The sequence below is a fragment of the Hemiscyllium ocellatum genome, chromosome 13 (assembly GCF_020745735.1).
Source record: "Hemiscyllium ocellatum isolate sHemOce1 chromosome 13, sHemOce1.pat.X.cur, whole genome shotgun sequence".
NCBI lineage: Eukaryota > Metazoa > Chordata > Chondrichthyes > Orectolobiformes > Hemiscylliidae > Hemiscyllium > Hemiscyllium ocellatum.
In genome coordinates, this window is record NC_083413.1 from 33,094,763 (window position 1) to 33,114,458 (window position 19,696).

General features: G+C 41.3%; 1 protein-coding gene across 1 annotated transcript in view; it reads left to right on the forward strand.

Moving 5' to 3' along the window:
* Window positions 1-11,911, forward strand: part of chrnd (cholinergic receptor, nicotinic, delta (muscle)) — a 54,719-nt gene extending 42,808 nt beyond the window's left edge. The window contains exons 10-12 of the mRNA XM_060834108.1: window positions 2,874-3,090; window positions 3,717-3,841; window positions 9,163-11,911. Of these exons, the coding sequence (XP_060690091.1) occupies window positions 2,874-3,090; window positions 3,717-3,841; window positions 9,163-9,345 (525 nt within the window). The 3' untranslated portion in view covers window positions 9,346-11,911. The remainder of the gene's footprint in view (window positions 1-2,873; window positions 3,091-3,716; window positions 3,842-9,162) is intronic.
* Window positions 11,912-19,696: the final 7,785 nt, after the last annotated feature.

The window sequence follows — 19,696 nt, forward strand, 5'->3', positions numbered from 1 at the left end:
TGCCGGAAGACTGGGGGTTGGCTAATGTGGTGCCACTGTTTAAGAAAGGTGTCAAAGTACAAGCCAGGGAACTATCTGTACTTTCTGATAGGAAGGAAATCAGAATTGCACACAATATTCCAACAGTGGCCTAACCAATGTCCTGTACAGCCGCAACATGACATCCCAGCTCCTGTACTCAATACTCTGATCCAAAAGGAAAGCATACCAAACACCTTCTTCACTATCCTAACTACCTGGGACCAGAGAGCCTGATATCGGTGGTGGGCAAGTTGCTGGAGAGAATCCTGAGGGACAGGATGTACATGTATTTGGAAAGGCAAGGACTGATTTGGGATACTCAGCATGGCTTTGTGCATGGGAAAGCATGTCTCACAAACTTGATTGAGTTTTTCGAAGAATTTACAAAAAAGATTCATGAGTGCAGAGCAGTAGATGTGATCTATATGGACTTCAGTAAGGCGTTCGACAAGGTTCCCCATGGGACACTGATTAGCAAGGTTAGATCTCATGGTATACAGGGAGAACTAGCCATTTGGATACAGAACTGACTCAAAGGTGGAAGACAGAGGGTGGTGGTGGAGGGTTGTTTTTCAGACTGGAGGCCTGTGACCAGTGGAGTGCCACAAGGATCAGTGCTGGGCGCTCTACTTTTTGTCATTTACATAAATGATTTGGATGTGAGCATTAGAGGTACAGTTAATAAGTTTGCAGATGACACCAAAATTGGAGGTGCAGTAGACAGCGAAGAGGGTTACCTCAGATTACAACAGGATCTGGATCAGATGGACCAATAGACTGAAAAGTGGCAGATGGAGTTTAATTCAGATAAATGCGAGGTGCTGCATTTTGGGAAGGCAAATCTTAGCAAGACTTATACACTTAATGGTAAGGTCCCAGGGAGTGCTGCTGAACAAAGAGACCTTGGAGTGCAGGTTTATAGCTCCTTGAAAGTGAAGTCGCAGGTAGATAGGATAGTGAAGAAAGTATTTGGTATGCTTTCCTTTATTGGTCAGAGTATTGAGTACAAGAGTTGGAAGTTCATGTTGCGGCTGTACAGGACATTGGTTAGGCTACTGTTGGAATATTTTGCGCAATTCTGGTCTCCTTCCTATCGGAAAGATGTTGTGAAATTTGAAAGGGTTCAGGAAAGTTTACAAGGATGTTGCCAGGGTTGGAGCATTTGAGCTTTAGGGAGAAGTTGAATAGACTAGGACTGCTTTTCATGGAATGTCGGAGGGTGAGGGGTAACGTCATAGAGGTTTACAAAATTATGAGGAGCATGGATAGGGTAAATAGGCTAAGTCTTTTCCCTGGGGTCGGGGAGTCCAGAACTTGAGGGCATAGGTTTAGGTTGAGAGGGGAAAGATATAAATGAAATCTAAGGGGCAACGTTTTCATGCAGAGAGTGGTACGTGTATGGAATGAGCTGCCAGAGGAAGTGGTGGAGGCTGGTACAATTACAGCATTTAAAAGGCAACTGGATGGGTATATGAATAGGAAGGGTTTGGAGGGATATGGGCTGGATGCTGGCAGGTGGGACTAGATTGGGTTGGAATATCTGGTCAGCATGGACAAGTTGGACCGTAGGGTCTGTTTCCATGCTGTACATTTCTATGACTCTATGAGTCCTTGCTTCAGTTTGAAAAAATGAATTAAAATGGAACACCGAAAACACTGACATCAACAGACTATTAAAACAATATCCATACAAATTTATTTTGTAAAGTAGGAATGTACAGGTCAGGATTCCTCGATCTGACATTAAAGTGGCACAGGAGAAAGCAATCAGGATTTGGATGGACTCAGGTGGATTCAATAATTCTGTTTGGCCCAGTACAGAATGGAAATATCTTGGTCACCCACTGGAGGAGAAGAAGCAGAAAATATAATGCTGAGAAGCTACACTGAGGTCTTCAGTACCACCGAGCCTCGAATTGCATCTGTCATACTAACTGATTTCATTGGAATCTGTTTTGAACCTTCTGAGGCATATAACACCAAAAGTTTAGTTTTTATTACTCCATTGATTGTCCTCTCCTCAAAATAATAGGTCTCACCTTGGTATTAGCTCCGAGGGCTCCAATGGCCTTTGCGATGCCAAGCAAATGGCCATTTTTCAGTTTCACAGGCAACAGAGAGGGCAGGCTTCTACAGGGCATATCCAATCCTGTTTTCACCTATCAGCTATACATGTATACCTTCCAATGGAGCTCCTGGCTCACAATTGGGTGAGATTTAAGGACAACATTTTCCCCACTTAAACTCAATATGAATGAGGTCAACTGCCTCTTTCTGCTCAGATCAAACATAAATTGGGAACTAAACTGGAATATTTTGTCCTGTAGGAGTCATTGCTCATTTGTATAGTCTCAGTTGTCCATCAAGGAAAGCCTTGGTTGAAAATTTCAAGTTGAAATTATTTTTATTTTGCTTTTATGCTTCATTTCCCAACAAAGAGATTGTCAGTGTGTCTATTTCCAGGCTTATGGTAAGATTTCTTTTGAACCAGTCATTCAAAGCATGTTGCAGTGGCATAATGCTCAACTGATTTTCTCTCCTGTCTTTTTTGTGCGGAAATATTTATCTTTAACTTCCTTCTAACCCAGGCAGTCCAGCCTTTGGAATTTGCAGGATGGAAAATTCTGATGTGAAACTGGTACCTTTCAGCTGGAAAGCAAAGTACACTAAAACATCAATATGCATTGTCAGTATACCATGGTGAACATTAAAATTAGTCAGAGATCAGTAAATGTAATATACAGATTAAATAAATTTGCACCTTACGTTGCATGTGATAACATGTTTATCATTTCAATCAAGTGATTGCAGTTAAAAACAGTTATCTGTATAATTCTACTTTGATTTTCTAGCTGTTTTTGGAAAAACTCCCACGGATCCTGCTCATGTCCCAACCCAAAGACAGTGTCTCACCTCCATGGGAGAACGGTGTGTTGCAGCGACGCAGCAGCTCCCTTGGATACATTATCAAAGCACAAGAATATTTCACTATCAAATCCAGGAGTGAACTTATGTTTGAGAAACAATCTGAACGACATGGCTTGAAGACACGGGCCACTCCAGCTATTAGTGAGCATCCCCATTACTGAAATTACATGGATAAATGAATCAGATTCCACCCCATTCTAATTAAATAAACCATCAAAGATTTACATGATTCTGTAAAGTTTAGCTCTTTGACACTTTCAGACATCAGAGATTTCCTGGGTTGAGTTTCTGCCTTGAGCAGAGAAAACAAAAATTGGCATAGAATGTATAATCAAAACATCAAAAACTAATTTGCACTGTCAATTTGAATCCTTTGAATTTCAATTTCAAAACATGGATTTTGATTCTGAATTAACTGCTTTACAACTTTGATAAAAAAAATTGCCAGTTATTTTCTTTACTTGCAGAATTGTAGAAAGATTATGAGCTGATAAGAATGAAGCATAATGTTCTTAATTATAAGATCCAGCTTTCAAATTAAAATAAGAAGTTGTAATTTATGAAAATATTTAAAGATGAATTTGACTAATGTCAGAAAAGTTCTTTTAATTTTAAACTTCCCTTTCTTCAACTTAATTATCAGGGTAAATGGGAGAGGCTGAATTTGATTTTCTTACGTGTTTTGTGTATGAATTAGCCTAACTAAGAAAACGGAATTTTGTTTAGAAATCCTTTCCAACAACAAAAAAAATTCATTTTTAAACCAGGTCTAAAAAGCAGTCATAATGATAATGAAAACATTCCAGACCAGCTGTATGCCGAGCTCAAGTCAGGCATCGATGGGGCGAACTTCATTGTGAAACACATTAAGGAAAAGAATGACTATGATGAGGTAAGGTCTGATGAATTAGAAAATCATGCAGTAATCAAACTTTTTTTCAATTGATCTCTATTGCACTTAAAAGTGAAATTTTAATAATATTCTCACAGATGGGAATTGATTTCAAAGGCATTACAGGGTGATGGGAAACAGTGAATAAATGGAGAGAGAGAATGGGGATACATAACAAAAAAGGTGAAGTTTTAAAGGTCACTCAATCTGAAATATTAACTCTGATTTCTCTCCACACATGCTGCCGGAACTGCTGAGCTTTTCCAGCAATTTCTGTTTTTTGTTTCTGAAGTTTTAAGATGCCTTTGAAAGAGAAAGGATTAACTACAATATACACCAAATTCAATTATCACAGCTAAAAAAAACACATTCCTGAAATCTGAAATGTGAACAGAAAATAGTAGAAAAGTTCTGAAGTTCGGGCAATATCTATGGAAAGAGGAACAGAATTAACATTTGACTTTGACAATCTTTTGTTATTTATTTGCATCATTATTTGTTGTGAGACCAATATCTACTCACTGAAGAACAAGTGATGCCCAGCGAATAATAAAAGTTTATTGTAATGATCTACAGGAAAAACCATAACAATGGATTAAATTGCACAGAGCAATGTTTCAGGGATGGTGTTTGCCATATTAATAATATTGGATTAAGAATCAGCGATTAGTTTATTCCATGGCAAGTTGATTTAAAATAATAAAATACAGACTGTATCTTCTGACATCCTTGAAAGGTTCATATTTGCATATGTGGAATGTTCTGCACATGTACACTTTGTAAAACACTCTGCCAGTAAAATAATATGGTGGCACCCAAATATTCACAATAAATATTAGTGAAGTCAGTACTAGCAGGGGTACTGTGCATACATATTTTGCATATGTACTGAGAGCATTTTGGGGGTCCCATCAACATTCTCTAAATTACAAGTTATAAAATGATCCTTATAGTTTCAGTCCTGACAGACTCTCAGTCAAACTGGCTGGTAGGGGGAGAGCACAGCACCTGGAGTCCTTAGACATAAAATCTTTGAAAGGCAAGGAAATATATTCAACATCTCCTTGCTTTACAAAAGAAAGTGTAACTATTTACAATAAGTGAGCTATAAGTCTCAATCGCGTGTAGGTAGTTTACAGCCACATCCAGACCTAGCAATGACGCCTTTGCCTGGCGGTGACATTCATTTCAGTAGTAACCTATAATAATTTCTATTGTTCCTGTTTGTCAAGTTTTTTTTTCCTTGGAATCCTCACCTCTTCCATTTGTTGCTTCAGTTGTTTTTTGGTTTCACCAATGTCCCACTTGAGTCCTTTCACTAGAATATCACTACTGGCATATATTTCAGAACTATTAGGAATAGAAGTAGTCCTTTCAGCCTTTTGAGCCTGCTCCACCATTCAGTATGATCATGGCTGCTCATCCAACTCCGCTTTCTAACATAATCATTGATTCCTTTAGCTCTAAGAACTATATCTAATTCTCTCAATGTTTTGGCCTCCACCACTTTCTGTGGCAGAGAATTCCACAGGCTCATCATTCTCTGGGTGAAGAAATTTCTCCTCATCTCAGTCCTAAATGGCCTACGCTACATCCTTAGACTATGATCCCTGGTTCTGGACTTCTTGCTTATCAGAAACTCCCTTCCTGTAATACCCGTCCAATCCTGATAAAGTTCTATAGTTTCCATGAGATCCCTCCCTACCTGTCAGTCTCAGAGATGTTTTGCAGCTCCTTGCTTGTGCTGTAAATCTCCACCTGTTCTGCAAGTCTGCAATTTCATCTCGTATTGTTTTATCTCAAGCCAATGTTTTGGTATCTGCCTGTAGAAAGCCTGATTTGCCTAGTATGCACTTTTGTCCAGATCTTTCCAAAAACTGATTGCCTTGTAATGCTGGTAGTTCATCTTGTATTCCTTCTCATTCTTTCACCTCTTCATTCATCCTACTGAGTTGAAAGTCTTCATCTCCGTGATTTTATTCTCAAATTTGGATTTCTCCTGAGCTATTGTTCAGCCTTTTGTTCCTGAATTTTTAATTCGTATGCAGATTTTTTCCTTTTTTTTAAAGGAAAAGCTGCTGCACTTTTAAATTGTTAAATGTTTTCAAAGTAGGAAATTGTCGCAATAAAGCTCTTGATTATTCTCAAGGCTTTTAATCTCCTCATTCATCTTAACTCTATGACTCTAAACAGCAGAGAACTATCCTTCTTACTTTCTCTTTAACTTGAAATAAAGTGACACATTCACACCTTTTTCCATTTTAATATCACAAGCTTCCTTAGATTCGGAAAATGTCCCATCAGGTTGGAAAATACTGAGTGTAACTGTTCCATTGTAGAATCTGAAGAGACAGAAAGCAGAAAATTGCAGGCTGGTTAGCCTCATGTCGGTTGTAGGGAATTTATTATTTATTGTTATAAAGATTATTAATAGGACACTTTGAAAATCTTGAAAAAAACAGGCAAACACGATGCGATTATATGAGAGGAAAATCATGTTTGAGAAATTTGATGGAGTTCTGTGTGAAAGTGACAAGAAATGTGGATGAAGAGGAACTTATGTATGTAGTGTACTTCAATTTCCACTTGAAAATTTGCCAAAACAAAGATTACTGTGCAAACTATGAGCTCATATTGCAGGGATTAACATACTAGTAAGTATAGATGATTAGTTGGTTAACAGGAGTCAAAGAGTAGGTATAAATGAATTATTTTCAAATTAGTGAGATATAATTAGTGGAGGGGTTAATGCAAGGATCCAACTATTTATATTCCATATCAGTGACTTGGATGAAGCAACCAAATGTATGGCTGTTAAATTTCTGGATGACAAAGATAGACAGGTAAGTAAGTTGTGAAGAGGATTGAAATACTGTCAAGAGGCCTAGAAAAAAGTTCACAGACAGAATACAGAAAAATGTGAACTTGTCCACCTTGGCAAAAAGAATAGAAAAAAATCATATTATTTAAGTGTGAAAAGATTGCCAAACTCTGAGTATAGAAGATCTTGGTGTCCTCATACATAAATCACAAAAATGTTTGAATGTTGGTACAACGTGTGATTAGGAAGGCAAATTGAATGTCATATATTGCATGAGAAATGCAATATAGAGCTAATTAATATAGTTAATAGCCTATTGCTATTTGTGGGAATTTGTTGCGTATTGTTTTGTTATCCTACTTCCTACGATACTAAAGTGACATTGAATTCTTCATTTTTTTATTTTAGTTTTTAGTTGTTTTGATTTGGAACTGTGAACTTCAAACTGAGAGCTGAAGGTGACATTAGGACTGCGAACAGCAGCTTATTTTAATAAAAAGAGAACAAATTATTATATGTTCATTAGGTCAAGTCTATAAATTAATTGCAGGTTGCCTTTTGTTCAAAGTACTCATAAGACATTTGGTTCCAGACAAGCATTATGTTCAAACAGATATCAGCTGTCTGAATATTAACTGGGGCCTCATAGGGAGTTATAGTGCCAATCAGTCTAATAAACAGAATGAGGAACAAACAGAAAGAAAAACCAAAGTTTGAACTCACTTTTGAGCTGTGTTTAAATCAAAAATATTGCACCTGTGTATGTTGCAGGATGGAAGTTTGATTGCTTCTGGTTGTTCTCCCATTGTTAATTTACTGAATGTTTGATGAATCGCAGTTTTAATTATTAAGTGAATATTCCTTGGAGCTCACTAGAAGCTTGTTGCATGCATTGGCATCTTCATAAACCAAGCAAGGTGCAATTCCATGTGATGTTAAGGATTGTGGAGTCTGCTTAACTGGCCTGTTAAATCTTATTTAATTTTTCTTTTGATGAATCTCTTAATTGTGTTTGTTTATACGTCTGTCTTTGTGTGAATGGGGTCTAGAATCAAAGAAGATTGGGTTTAAATCATAGGCATTAATTAGATTACTTTGTTGTTTAACTTTACTCTGCTAAAGTTGCAGTATTATCAATAAATTGTCAATTATTTTGTTCAATTGAACTGAATTGAATTGAATTTATTGTCACATGTACCAAGGCACAGTAAAAAGCTTTGTCTTGCGAACAATTATTCACAAAGTCTAGTACTGGTTATTTAAAAAAATGTTTGTAATCATTGGGGGAAAGTTTAAGGGTCATTCAAAGTTTTAATTTTACAGTGTTCCAAATACAGATATAGGGAAGCTGATTTAATTTTGCTGTCTTCATGTTGTAACACTGATGATAGTTCAATATTTATGACACTGACAATTTCAGAACTAATTAACTAGCTGTAAATGACTTTAAGACATATGGAGCCTTTCTTTTTATGGATAGATGATCAGTTTCTATAGAGCCCCCTGAAATGCTTTCCATGTTAAAAGCATGTGCGGCCAATGTCAACAATAGTTTATGCAAAACATCAGAATATTACTTCTAAATTCGCATCCAACAGCAAAGTCATATTCATCAAACAAAGCATCTAAATCTACATTTGATCTAGAAATAACTATTATTTGTTCCACAGTTAAAAGGAATCAAGTCAATGTGAATAACTGATCATACCTGATAAGATCCTTGAAGAAAACGTTAATATTAAAGTTGATTTTATCTGTGTTTTGCAAAATTATGAATAGGCCAAGCAATAGCCAACTGCAACAAAGTAATTATTTTAAATTTAATCCCAATTTAAGAATCTTGGAGCAGCGACTTCTGATGGTCAGTGTACATTGTGCTTTAGCCAATATTAATAATGATGTTACATTGGTCTAGAGCTACCTTTGGCATATCTCACCTGTAACCAGACATAATGGACTTAAGATAAAGTAAAATATTACTTGTAGTTTTCAACTTTCTAAAAGAATTAAGAACTTTTACACTAAAGGAATGACATCACAGTGCAACTGTGCACATACAGATGGATCATGGTAGGTTTCTTTAATGGTGGCATTAGGACCATACACAATATATAGGAACAGAACTTGCTGTTGATTAATGAAGTAGATTTTTAGGAAATTCAGTCAGTTCAAAGTTTATTCACAACGGACAATTAATGCAAATAGTTAATCAAATTTAGATTTGAAATACCTTGACATTATTATTTCATAAAATTATATACATGTTGGTGTAACTGTGAGAATGTTTGCTTTCATTATGTTTCATTTATAGAAATGACAATAACACATCAGATAAAATATAATTTATTGCTTGAATATTTTAGCTTTTAACATACTTTAACTGAAGTATGCTTTGAGAATAATGTGATCATTGGATTCACTCAGACAGAATGATACATTAGTACACAGAGGAACTTCAAAAAATGCTCTAGACTTGAAACATTTTGTTTTTGTGTTTCAGGAAGTTGACAACTGGAATCGAGTGGCTCACACATTAGACAGGCTCTGTATGTTCATCATAACTCCAATCATGATTTGTGCAACATTTACCATATTTTTGATGGGAAACCTTAATCACCCTCCCCCGTTACCATTTGAAGGTGATCCCTTTGAATACTCAGCAGATCGCCCACGATGTTTGTAGCTTTCAAGTGTCCATGAACTACAGGATATCACAGAAGATACTACTCCATTTACCCCATTGGTCATTATCCACTCACTCTTCCCATCCCCATTATACACATACAAGCCATGGTAATGTATACAAAGTTGGAAAACATAGCATAAAAATCTATATATATATAAACATGAAATAAATGTATAAAATGCAATTGTGTGTGCATACTATAATGCATACAGACATACATTGATGTTCTCACAGACAGATGGTGAGTTTTAAAAGTAAATGTGGAGTTTGCACGTTCTCCCCGTGTCTGCGTGGGTTTCCTCCGGGTGCTCCGGTTTCCTCCCACAGTCCAAAGATGTGCGGGTCAGGTGAATTGGCCATGCTAAATTGCCCGTAGTGCTAGGTAAGGGGTAAATGTAGGGGTATGGGTGGGTTGCACTTCGGCGGGTCGGTGTGGACTTGTTGGGCCGAAGGGCCTGTTTCCACGCTGTAAGTAATTTAATCTAATCTAATCTAAATTTCTCTCCCTATTCTCACCCCTGTCTGTAAGCAGATTGTGATTTCCCCCCCTTTTTCATACAGTGGTGGTATATTTCCCTGACTCTTGCTATTTGTAGATTCTGACTTTGTAAGGATTGCAGCAATTCTAGTGTAAAGTCAACCCGGTTTATATCACACCCTCTTACACATAATTATGAAATGCCGGTGTTGGACTGGCGTGTATGAAGTTAAAAATCACACAACACCAGGTTATAGTGCAACAGGTTTAATTGGAAGCACACTAGCTTTCGGAGCGACACTCCTTCATCAGGTGATAGTGGAGGGCTCAATCCTAACACAGAATTTATAGCAAAAATTTACAGTGATGTAACTGAAATTATATATTGAAAAATTGATTGTCTATTAAGCTTTTCATCTGTTAGAATACAGTGATAGTTTCACTTCTTTCATGTGTAAATCACAAAACCTTTTTTAAAAAAATTTGCATTCTTGGGTTTGCTGTTAACAATGGTGATAGCTAGACAATATGTTGAAGGCGTTGGCCCCCTGTGTTCTCTGTCTATGCCATGATGTTTAGATTGATTCTAATTGAAAAAGTGAGATAACGGAGTTTTACATGAATTCATGCAGTTTTTGAGCTCAGAGTTCTACATGAATGCATGCAGGTTTGAGCAAAGTACAATGTAGGGCAGGTAAGGTGGTGGTGGGGAGGTTTGTAATAATTCACAATATGTGCTTTGAGTCATATAATGGGAGATATTGAATTGAAGAGGATGAATACATTCATTCGATTAGCAATAAATTCAATACAAAATAGAGGCATATCAATTTAGCAATGGCCTTGCTTTCGAGATAGAATCCAAAAAATCAAAGCTGGAGTTTGCAGTCTGGAATTCCTTTGTGGTTGATTGGCTTGCTGTTGGTCAGGACTTTTAGGCAGTTTCTTTTCTTTAAAAAAGTATAGCTTTTCAGAATCATTATGAAAACATAACTTGTTCTCCATTGTTTAGATGAAAGAAAGTTGATTGCTTGCAGAGAGACACCACAAGTTGCAAACGTTTTATAGGAGAGAAGATTTTTTCGCTTTGTAACCCAGAATTGAGGGCTTTGAGATTGTCAGTAGATGTTGTATGGAGTAGCACTAACACCTTAATTGATTGCTATTTGAAAATTGTAAGATTTAAAAGCAGTTGGGTTCAGCTGATGGAAGTTATCTGACCAATCTGCCTGGGAAATAGGGAGTAAACAGTTGCTATTCAGACAAAAGCTTGCATTACAGATAACCAAGTCTCTATGGCCCATCTCAGAGGTTAAGTATAAAGTCCTTTTACATTCTGTTACAGAGTAGGTGCACCTTCCAATTCTATTGTGCAGGGATTTTTTTTTCAGAGAAAATTATCACTGTAGCAGGTTATAAGGAAACTGCTAGCATTCCCATTCCATCAAGAAGTACCTGGACTTCATTGTCTGGCTGACATCGACTTCTGGGAAGCTTCTGGAAGGTTCTGCTGGGTCCTGATTAGAATAGCCATCCTTGTTAGACTGTTTTTAAAAATAACTAGTCATTAAATATATATATGGATATCTATTAAAGTTAGTTTTAATCTGTTTGTGATTATAATAAATGAGAATGATGAAAATGATGGAAAACCTTGAAATCAGCTGTTATTTTCTGACCAGCCTAGAAATTGAGGTGTGCATGTACAAGGTATCTTATTCCAGACATAAGAATATAGCTGTGAGCATTGCTTTCTCAGAACATTTAAAATGAAAATGTCTGTTTATGTTTTTACAATGCCCTGGAGTGCACAGTATTTAAAGTTGCTGGTTTGACATTATTCCACAATTATTATCCCCAGATATGTCAACAGTTGCAGTGTACGTGACCATGTGTACAACATGCAATACATTTATCAATATGAACAAATTCACATATGAACAAGATGTGAGAAGTATTTTTATGATATTCACTCCAGCCAAAGTAAACACCGTATTCCACAAATTCCAATCCTTCGAAGTAAATCAAACAGCTGATACTGGGCTATTTCATAATCTGTACACAGTATTATCTTTAGTTTTGAAAACCTCTTGTATAATTATGCATTAATAATTTCTATTTTGCATTGTATAAATGTTTGCTTCAGTTGTATTACACATAATATTAAATCATGCAATATTCCTTGCTTAATCATGTTTCCTTTTATTTCAAATATATGTTCAGAACAATGTTATAATTTGATTCAACCAGTTGTACATTCTGGCACTTACAGAATAAAATTCTTTAAAAAGTAGCCTACTTTTTATTAGTCCCAGACAGGTCTTGACATCTGCTCAGAAGAGTAAGTTAAAACCGAAATGCAGGATCTGGAGTAGATAGTATTGGAAAGTTTTCTGATTAATTGCATCTACATGTTTTACACAAGTAGGACTGAAACTGTTCTCCTGAACCCAAAGGGGTGCATTTTTCTGTGCTGCAAATGTGTTGCTGGTCAAAGCACAGCAGGCCAGGCAGCATCTCAGGAATAGAGAATTCGACGTTTCGAGCATAAGCCCTTCATCAGGAATAAGAGAGAGAGAGAGCCAAGCAGGCTAAGATAAAGGGTAGGGAGGAGGGACTAGGGGGAGGGGCGATGGAGGTGGGATAGGTGGAAGGAGGTCAAGGTGAGGGTGATAGGCTGGAGTGGGGTGGGGGCGGAGAGGTCAGGAAGAGGATTGCAGGTTAGGAGGGCGGTGCTGAGTTGAGGGAATCGACTGAGACAAGGTGGGGGGAGGGGAAATGAGGAAACTGGAGAAATCTGAATTCATACCTTGTGGTTGAAGGGTTCCCAGGCGGAAGATGAGGTGCTCCTCCTCCAGCCGTCGTGTTGTTGTGTTCTGCCGGTGGAGGAGTCCAAGGACCTGCATGTCCTCGGTGGAGTGGGAGGGAGAGTTAAAGTGTTGAGCCACGGGGTGATTGGGTTGGTTGGTTCGGGCGGCCCAGAGGTGTTCTCTGAAGCGTTCCGCAAGTAAGCGGCCTGTTTCACCAATATAGAGGAGGCCACATCGGGTGCAGCGGATGCAATAGATGATGTGTGTGGAGGTACAGGTGAACTTGTGGCGGATATGGAAGGATCCCTTGGGGCCTTGGAGGGAAGTAAGTGTGGAGGTGTGGGCGCAAGTTTTACATTTCCTGCGGTTTTTCTGTGCTGTGTTTTTCAGCATTCATCTTCATTAAGATTCCAAATAGTACTTTGCGTGGTTATGTTAATAATAGAAATATACCTGCTTATCCATTATTAGGTAAACATGCATGTTCTTAATAGTTTAACTGAATTTGAAAATAAAGCATATTAAAACACAAATGAATTTACTAAATAGCTACAGATGTGAGATTATTCAAAATACCTTTACAGGGTCAATATCTCTTTCAATATTCTGTTCAGAATATATTGCACAATTGGCTGAGATACATTCAATTACACTATGATAAGGTGCAGCATAATGTGTATTCCAATGATGAAGATCCCAATCATAAGTATCCTGTTTGAGGGGAAATAGTGAGAAAGAAAACATCTGGGTAGTTCATCTTTGCACCTCCTAGCATCTGGTTACTATGGACGTGGGACCAAGTGCTTTGCCAAGTTTACCACATGCAAATGAAGGAGGAGAATATAACTCTTAAATAAAAGAAACAAATATTCTGTTAAATACAGTGAAATTATGAGAAACCTAGTATTTGAAAAATATAATACTTTATTTTCAGAGAACTGAGCTTTTCTTCTTCAAATAGCGACATAACTTTGAGATATTAAAAATCTTGAAACTTCTACTTTGCTGTTTAGTTTGTTCAGTTGTTTGGGTGAGGGAAGAGCAAACTATTGTTGTGAGATTAAGATTCTTCACTTCTTTGATGCATTTTCTTCAGTATGTCCAGTACACAATAAGATCTACGCAGCCTCGCATCATCATCATCATCATCATCATCATCATAAGGAGCTTATACTTTCCAGAATCTAGGGTATGATGCACTCATTCTCTTGTGAGGGATGTGTATGATTACCTGGAAGTGTTGGAGTTCTGTAGTTGTGATTAGTTGCATTCTTGTAAGATATACTGTAACATTTCATTGAAAATCAAATTTGGAATTCCATTATTTATTTTTAAGACTTTAAATATTTCTCTTACTGTGGTTAGGTATTTAATTTTGTATGGGGATATTTTTGGGAGAATCATGGATTGGTCATGGAAAAATGTTAGAAGTTATTGTAAAATTCATGGAATAATACAAGCAGACACTATTAAGTGAATCCAGATAATATCGATACATTAAGCCATTAATTTGACATCCATATTATTCTTTTACAATCCTTTTTTCTAATGGAAGCAAATTAGTTCTCCATAATTTAAATCCTCATTCCCAGAATTAGCACAGTCTCTCTTCTATGTACTACTTCCCTGAAATAATAGCAACCTGCCAATAAGAGAAAAAGTGGATGAACTCATAAGTTGGGATGCCATGTTTTTGGCAATATACCCAACACCTGTTCACCCAGTTAAAAATCACACAACACCAGGTTATATTCCAACAGGTTTAAATGGAAGCACACTAGCTTTCGGAGCAACGCTCCTTCATCAGGTGATAGTGGAGGGCTCGATCGTAACACAGAATTTATAGCAAAAATTTACAGTGTGATGTAACTGAAATTATACATTGAAAAATTGATTGTCTGTTAAGCCTTTCATCTGTTAGAATACAGTGATAGTTTCACTTCTTTCATGTGTAAATCACAAAACCCTTTTTTTAAAAGTTGCATTTTAGGGTTAGCTGCTAACAATGGTGATAGCTAGACAATATGTTGAAGGTGTTAGCCCCCTGTGTTCTCTGTCTATGACCTGATGTTTAGATTGATTCTAATCTATTAAGTGAGATAACAGTGTTTTACATAAATTCCTGCGGTTTTTGAGCTCAGAGTTCTACATGAACTACATTGAGCAAAGTGCAATGTAACTCTGCATTATAAATTCACCCCACAAAATATATGTGTGCATGTGGGTCTTTGTCTATCTGTGTGTGTCTGTTTGTCTGGGGTGAGGGTTGTGAGTGTGAGAAAGTGTGTGTGAGAAAATGTGTGTGTGTGTGTGTGTGTGTGTGTGTGTGCGCGCGCAGAGTGTCTTAGGTCTGTGAGGGGGTGCATGTGTGAGCGTGGGAGCGTGTGTGTCTATAAGGGTGTGTGTGAGTGTCTGTGTGCACATCTGTGTGTACCTGTGTCCATGTGTATGTGAGAGTGTGTGTGTGTGTGTGTGTGTGTGTGTGTGTAGGTATATCTGTGTGTGTGTGTATAGTGCAATGTTGATCACCTGTAATGCGACATGAACCCAAGGTCCCAGTTGAGGCCCTCCCTATGGGTACCGAACTTAGCTATCAGCCTTTGCTCGGCCACTTTTCTCTGCTTAAAGTAAAAAATGAGGTCTGCAGATGCTGGAGATCACAGCTGCAAATGTGTTGCTGGTCAAAGCACAGCAGGTTAGGCAGCATCTCAGGAATAGAGAATTCGACGTTTCGAGCATAAGCCCTTCATCAGGAATAAGAGAGAGAGCCAAGCAGGCTGAGATAAAAGGTAGGGAGGAGGGACTAGGGGGAGGGGCGATGGAGGTGGGATAGGTGGAAGGAGGTCAAGATGAGGGTGATAGGCCGGAGTGGGGTGGGGGCGGAGAGGTCAGGAAGAGGATTGCAGGTTAGGAGGGCGGTGCTGAGTTGAGGGAACCGACTGAGACAAGGTGGGGGGAGGGGAAATGAGGAAGCTGGAGAAATCTGAATTCATACCTTGTGGTTGGAGGGTTCCCAGGCGGAAGATGAGGCGCTCCTCCTCCAGCCGTCGTGTAGTTGTGTTCTGCCGGTGGAGGAGTCCAAGGACCTGCATGTCCTCGGTGGAGTGGGAGGGGGAGTTAAAGTGTTGAGCCACGGGGTGATTGGGTTGGTTGGTTCGGGCGGCCCAGAGGTGTTCTCTGAAGCGTTGCGCAAGTAAGCGGCCTGTCTCACCAATATAGAGGAGGCCACATCGGGTGCAGCGGATGCAATAGATGATGTGTGTGGAGGTACAGGTGAACTTGTGGCGGATATGGAAGGATCCCTTGGGGCCTTGGAGGGAAGTGAGTGTGGAGGTGTGGGCGCAAGTTTTACATTTCCTGCGGTTGCAGGGGAAGGTGCCGGGGGTGGAGGTTGGGTTGGTGGGGGGTGTGGATCTGACAAGGGAGTCACGAAGGGAGTGGTCCTTGCGGAACGCTGATAGGGGAGGGGAGGGAAATATATCCTTGGTGGTGGGGTCCGTTTGGAGGTGGCGGAAATGGCGGCGGATAATACGTTGTATGCGCAGGTTGGTGGGGTGGTAGGTGAGAACCAGTGGGGTTCTGTCTTGGTGGCGGTTGGAGGAGCGGGGCTCAAGGGCGGAGGAGCGGGAAGTGGAGGAGATGCGGTGGAGGGCATCGTCGATCACGTCTGGGGGGAATCTGCGGTCCTTGAAGAAGGAGGCCATCTGGGCTGTGCGGTGTTGGAATTGGTCCTCCTGGGAGCAGATGCGGCGGAGACGAAGGAATTGGGAATATGGGATGGCGTTTTTACAGGGGGCAGGGTGGGAGGAGGTGTAGTCCAGGTAGCTGTGGGAGTCAGTCGGTTTATAATAGATGTCTGTGTTGAGTCGGTCGCCCGAGATAGAAATGGAAAGGTCTAGGAAGGGGAGGGAGGAGTCTGAGACAGTCCAGGTGAATTTCAGGTCGGGATGGAAGGTGTTAGTAAAGTTGATGAACTGTTCAACCTCCTCGTGGGAGCACGAGGCAGCGCCGATACAGTCATCGATGTAGCGGAGGAAAAGGTGGGGGGTGGTGCCAGTGTAGTTGCGGAAGATGGACTGTTCCACATATCCTACGAAGAAGCAGGCATAGCTGGGGCCCATGCGGGTGCCCATGGCAACTCCTTTAGTTTGGAGGAAGTGGGAGGATTGAAAAGAGAAGTTATTCAGGGTGAGGACCAGTTCAGTCAGTCGAAGGAGGGTGTCAGTGGAAGGGTACTGGTTGGTGCGGCGGGAAAGGAAGAAGCGGAGGGCTTTGAGTCCTTCGTGATGGGTGATGGAGGTGTACAGGGACTGGATGTCCAGAGTGAAAATAAGGCGTTGGGGACCGGGGAAGCGAAAATCCTGGAGGAGGTGCCCTCCGCTTCTTCCTTTCCCGCCGCACCAACCAGTACCCTTCCACTGACACCCTCCTTCGACTGACTGAACTGGTCCTTACCCTGAATAACTTCTCTTTTCAATCCTCCCACTTCCTCCAAACTAAAGGAGTTGCCATGGGCACCCGCATGGGCCCCAGCTATGCCTGCCTCTTCGTAGGATATGTGGAACAGTCCATCTTCCGCAACTACACTGGCACCACCCCCCACCTTTTCCTCCGCTACATCGATGACTGTATCGGCGCTGCCTCGTGCTCCCACGAGGAGGTTGAACAGTTCATCAACTTTACTAACACCTTCCATCCCGACCTGAAATTCACCTGGACTGTCTCAGACTCCTCCCTCCCCTTCCTAGACCTTTCCATTTCTATCTCGGGCGACCGACTCAACACAGACATCTATTATAAACCGACTGACTCCCACAGCTACCTGGACTACACCTCCTCCCACCCTGCCCCCTGTAAAAACGCCATCCCATATTCCCAATTCCTTCGTCTCCGCCGCATCTGCTCCCAGGAGGACCAATTCCAACACCGCACAGCCCAGATGGCCTCCTTCTTCAAGGACCGCAGATTCCCCCCAGACGTGATCGACGATGCCCTCCACCGCATCTCCTCCACTTCCCGCTCCTCCGCCCTTGAGCCCCGCTCCTCCAACCGCCACCAAGACAGAACCCCACTGGTTCTCACCTACCACCCCACCAACCTGCGCATACAACGTATTATCCGCCGCCATTTCCGCCACCTCCAAACGGACCCCACCACCAAGGATATATTTCCCTCCCCTCCCCTATCAGCGTTCCGCAAGGACCACTCCCTTCGTGACTCCCTTGTCAGATCCACACCCCCCACCAACCCAACCTCCACCCCCGGCACCTTCCCCTGCAACCGCAGGAAATGTAAAACTTGCGCCCACACCTCCACACTCACTTCCCTCCAAGGCCCCAAGGGATCCTTCCATATCCGCCACAAGTTCACCTGTACCTCCACACACATCATCTATTGCATCCGCTGCACCCGATGTGGCCTCCTCTATATTGGTGAGACAGGCCGCTTACTTGCGGAACGCTTCAGAGAACACCTCTGGGCCGCCCGAACCAACCAACCCAATCACCCCGTGGCTCAACACTTTAACTCCCCCTCCCACTCCACCGAGGACATGCAGGTCCTTGGACTCCTCCACCGGCAGAACACAACTACACGACGGCTGGAGGAGGAGCGCCTCATCTTCCGCCTGGGAACCCTCCAACCACAAGGTATGAATTCAGATTTCTCCAGCTTCCTCATTTCCCCTCCCCCCACCTTGTCTCAGTCGGTTCCCTCAACTCAGCACCGCCCTCCTAACCTGCAATCCTCTTCCTGACCTCTCCGCCCCCACCCCACTCCGGCCTATCACCCTCACCTTGACCTCCTTCCACCTATCCCACCTCCATCGCCCCTCCCCCTAGTCCCTCCTCCCTACCTTTTATCTCAGCCTGCTTGGCTCTCTCTCTTATTCCTGATGAAGGGCTTATGCTCGAAACGTCGAATTCTCTATTCCTGAGATGCTGCCTAACCTGCTGTGCTTTGACCAGCAACACATTTGCAGCACTTTTCTCTGCTGCCTGTCCTGAAGTCCACTTTGGAGGATGGTCACCCGAAGGTCCGAGGCTAAATGTCCTGGACCACTGAAGTGTTTCCCAATTGGGAGGGAACCCTCCTGTCTGTTGATTGTTGTGCGGTGCCCATTCATCCGTTGTCGTAGCCTTTGCTTGATTTCCCCAATGTACCATGCCTCCGGGCATCCTTGCCTGCAACGTATAAGATAGACAACGTTGGCTGACTCACATGAGTACCTGCCATGTACAAGGTGGGAGGTGTCCCCACGCGTAATAGTGGTATCTATGTCCACAATCTGACACGTCTTGCAGCGTCCACCGTGACAGGGTTGTATGGAGTTGTCCTGAGAGCCGGGCAGTTTGCTACGAACAGTGATCTGTTTGAGGTTTCGCGGTTGTTTAAAGGCAAGTAGTGGAGGTGTAGGGAGGTGCTCATCCTCATTGATAATGTATTGCAGGTCGCGAAGAACATGGCATAATTTTTTTAGCCCCTGGGAAGTACTGAACAATGAAGGGTACCCTGTCAGTTGTAGCACGTGTCTGTCTCCTGAGGAGGTCATTACGGTTCCTTGCTGTGGCACGTCAGAACTGGTGGTCGATGAGTTGAGCATCGTACCCCATTCTTGTGAGGGCATCCTTGAGTACTTCCAGGTGTTCGCCATATTCCTCCTCATCTGAGCAGATCTGGTGTATGCGTAGGGCTTGTCCATAGGGAATGGCTGTTTTAATATGTTTTGGGTGGAAGCTGGAGAAGTGTAGCATTGTGAGGTTGTCTGTGGGTTTGCGGTAGAGCGTGGTGCTAAGGTGTCCGTCCTTGATGGAGATGCACGTGTCCAAGAATGAGACACAGTCGAGAGTAGACCATGGTGAGTTTGATGGTGGGATGAAACTTGTTGATGTCACTGTGTAGTTTTATCAGTGACTCCTCACCTTGGGTCCAGAGGAAGAAAATGTCATCAATGTACCTGGTGTACAATGTTGGTTGGAGATCCTGCATAGAGAAGAAATCTTTTTCGAATCTGTGCATAAAAATGTTGGCATATTGGGGTACAAACTTGGTCCCAATGGTT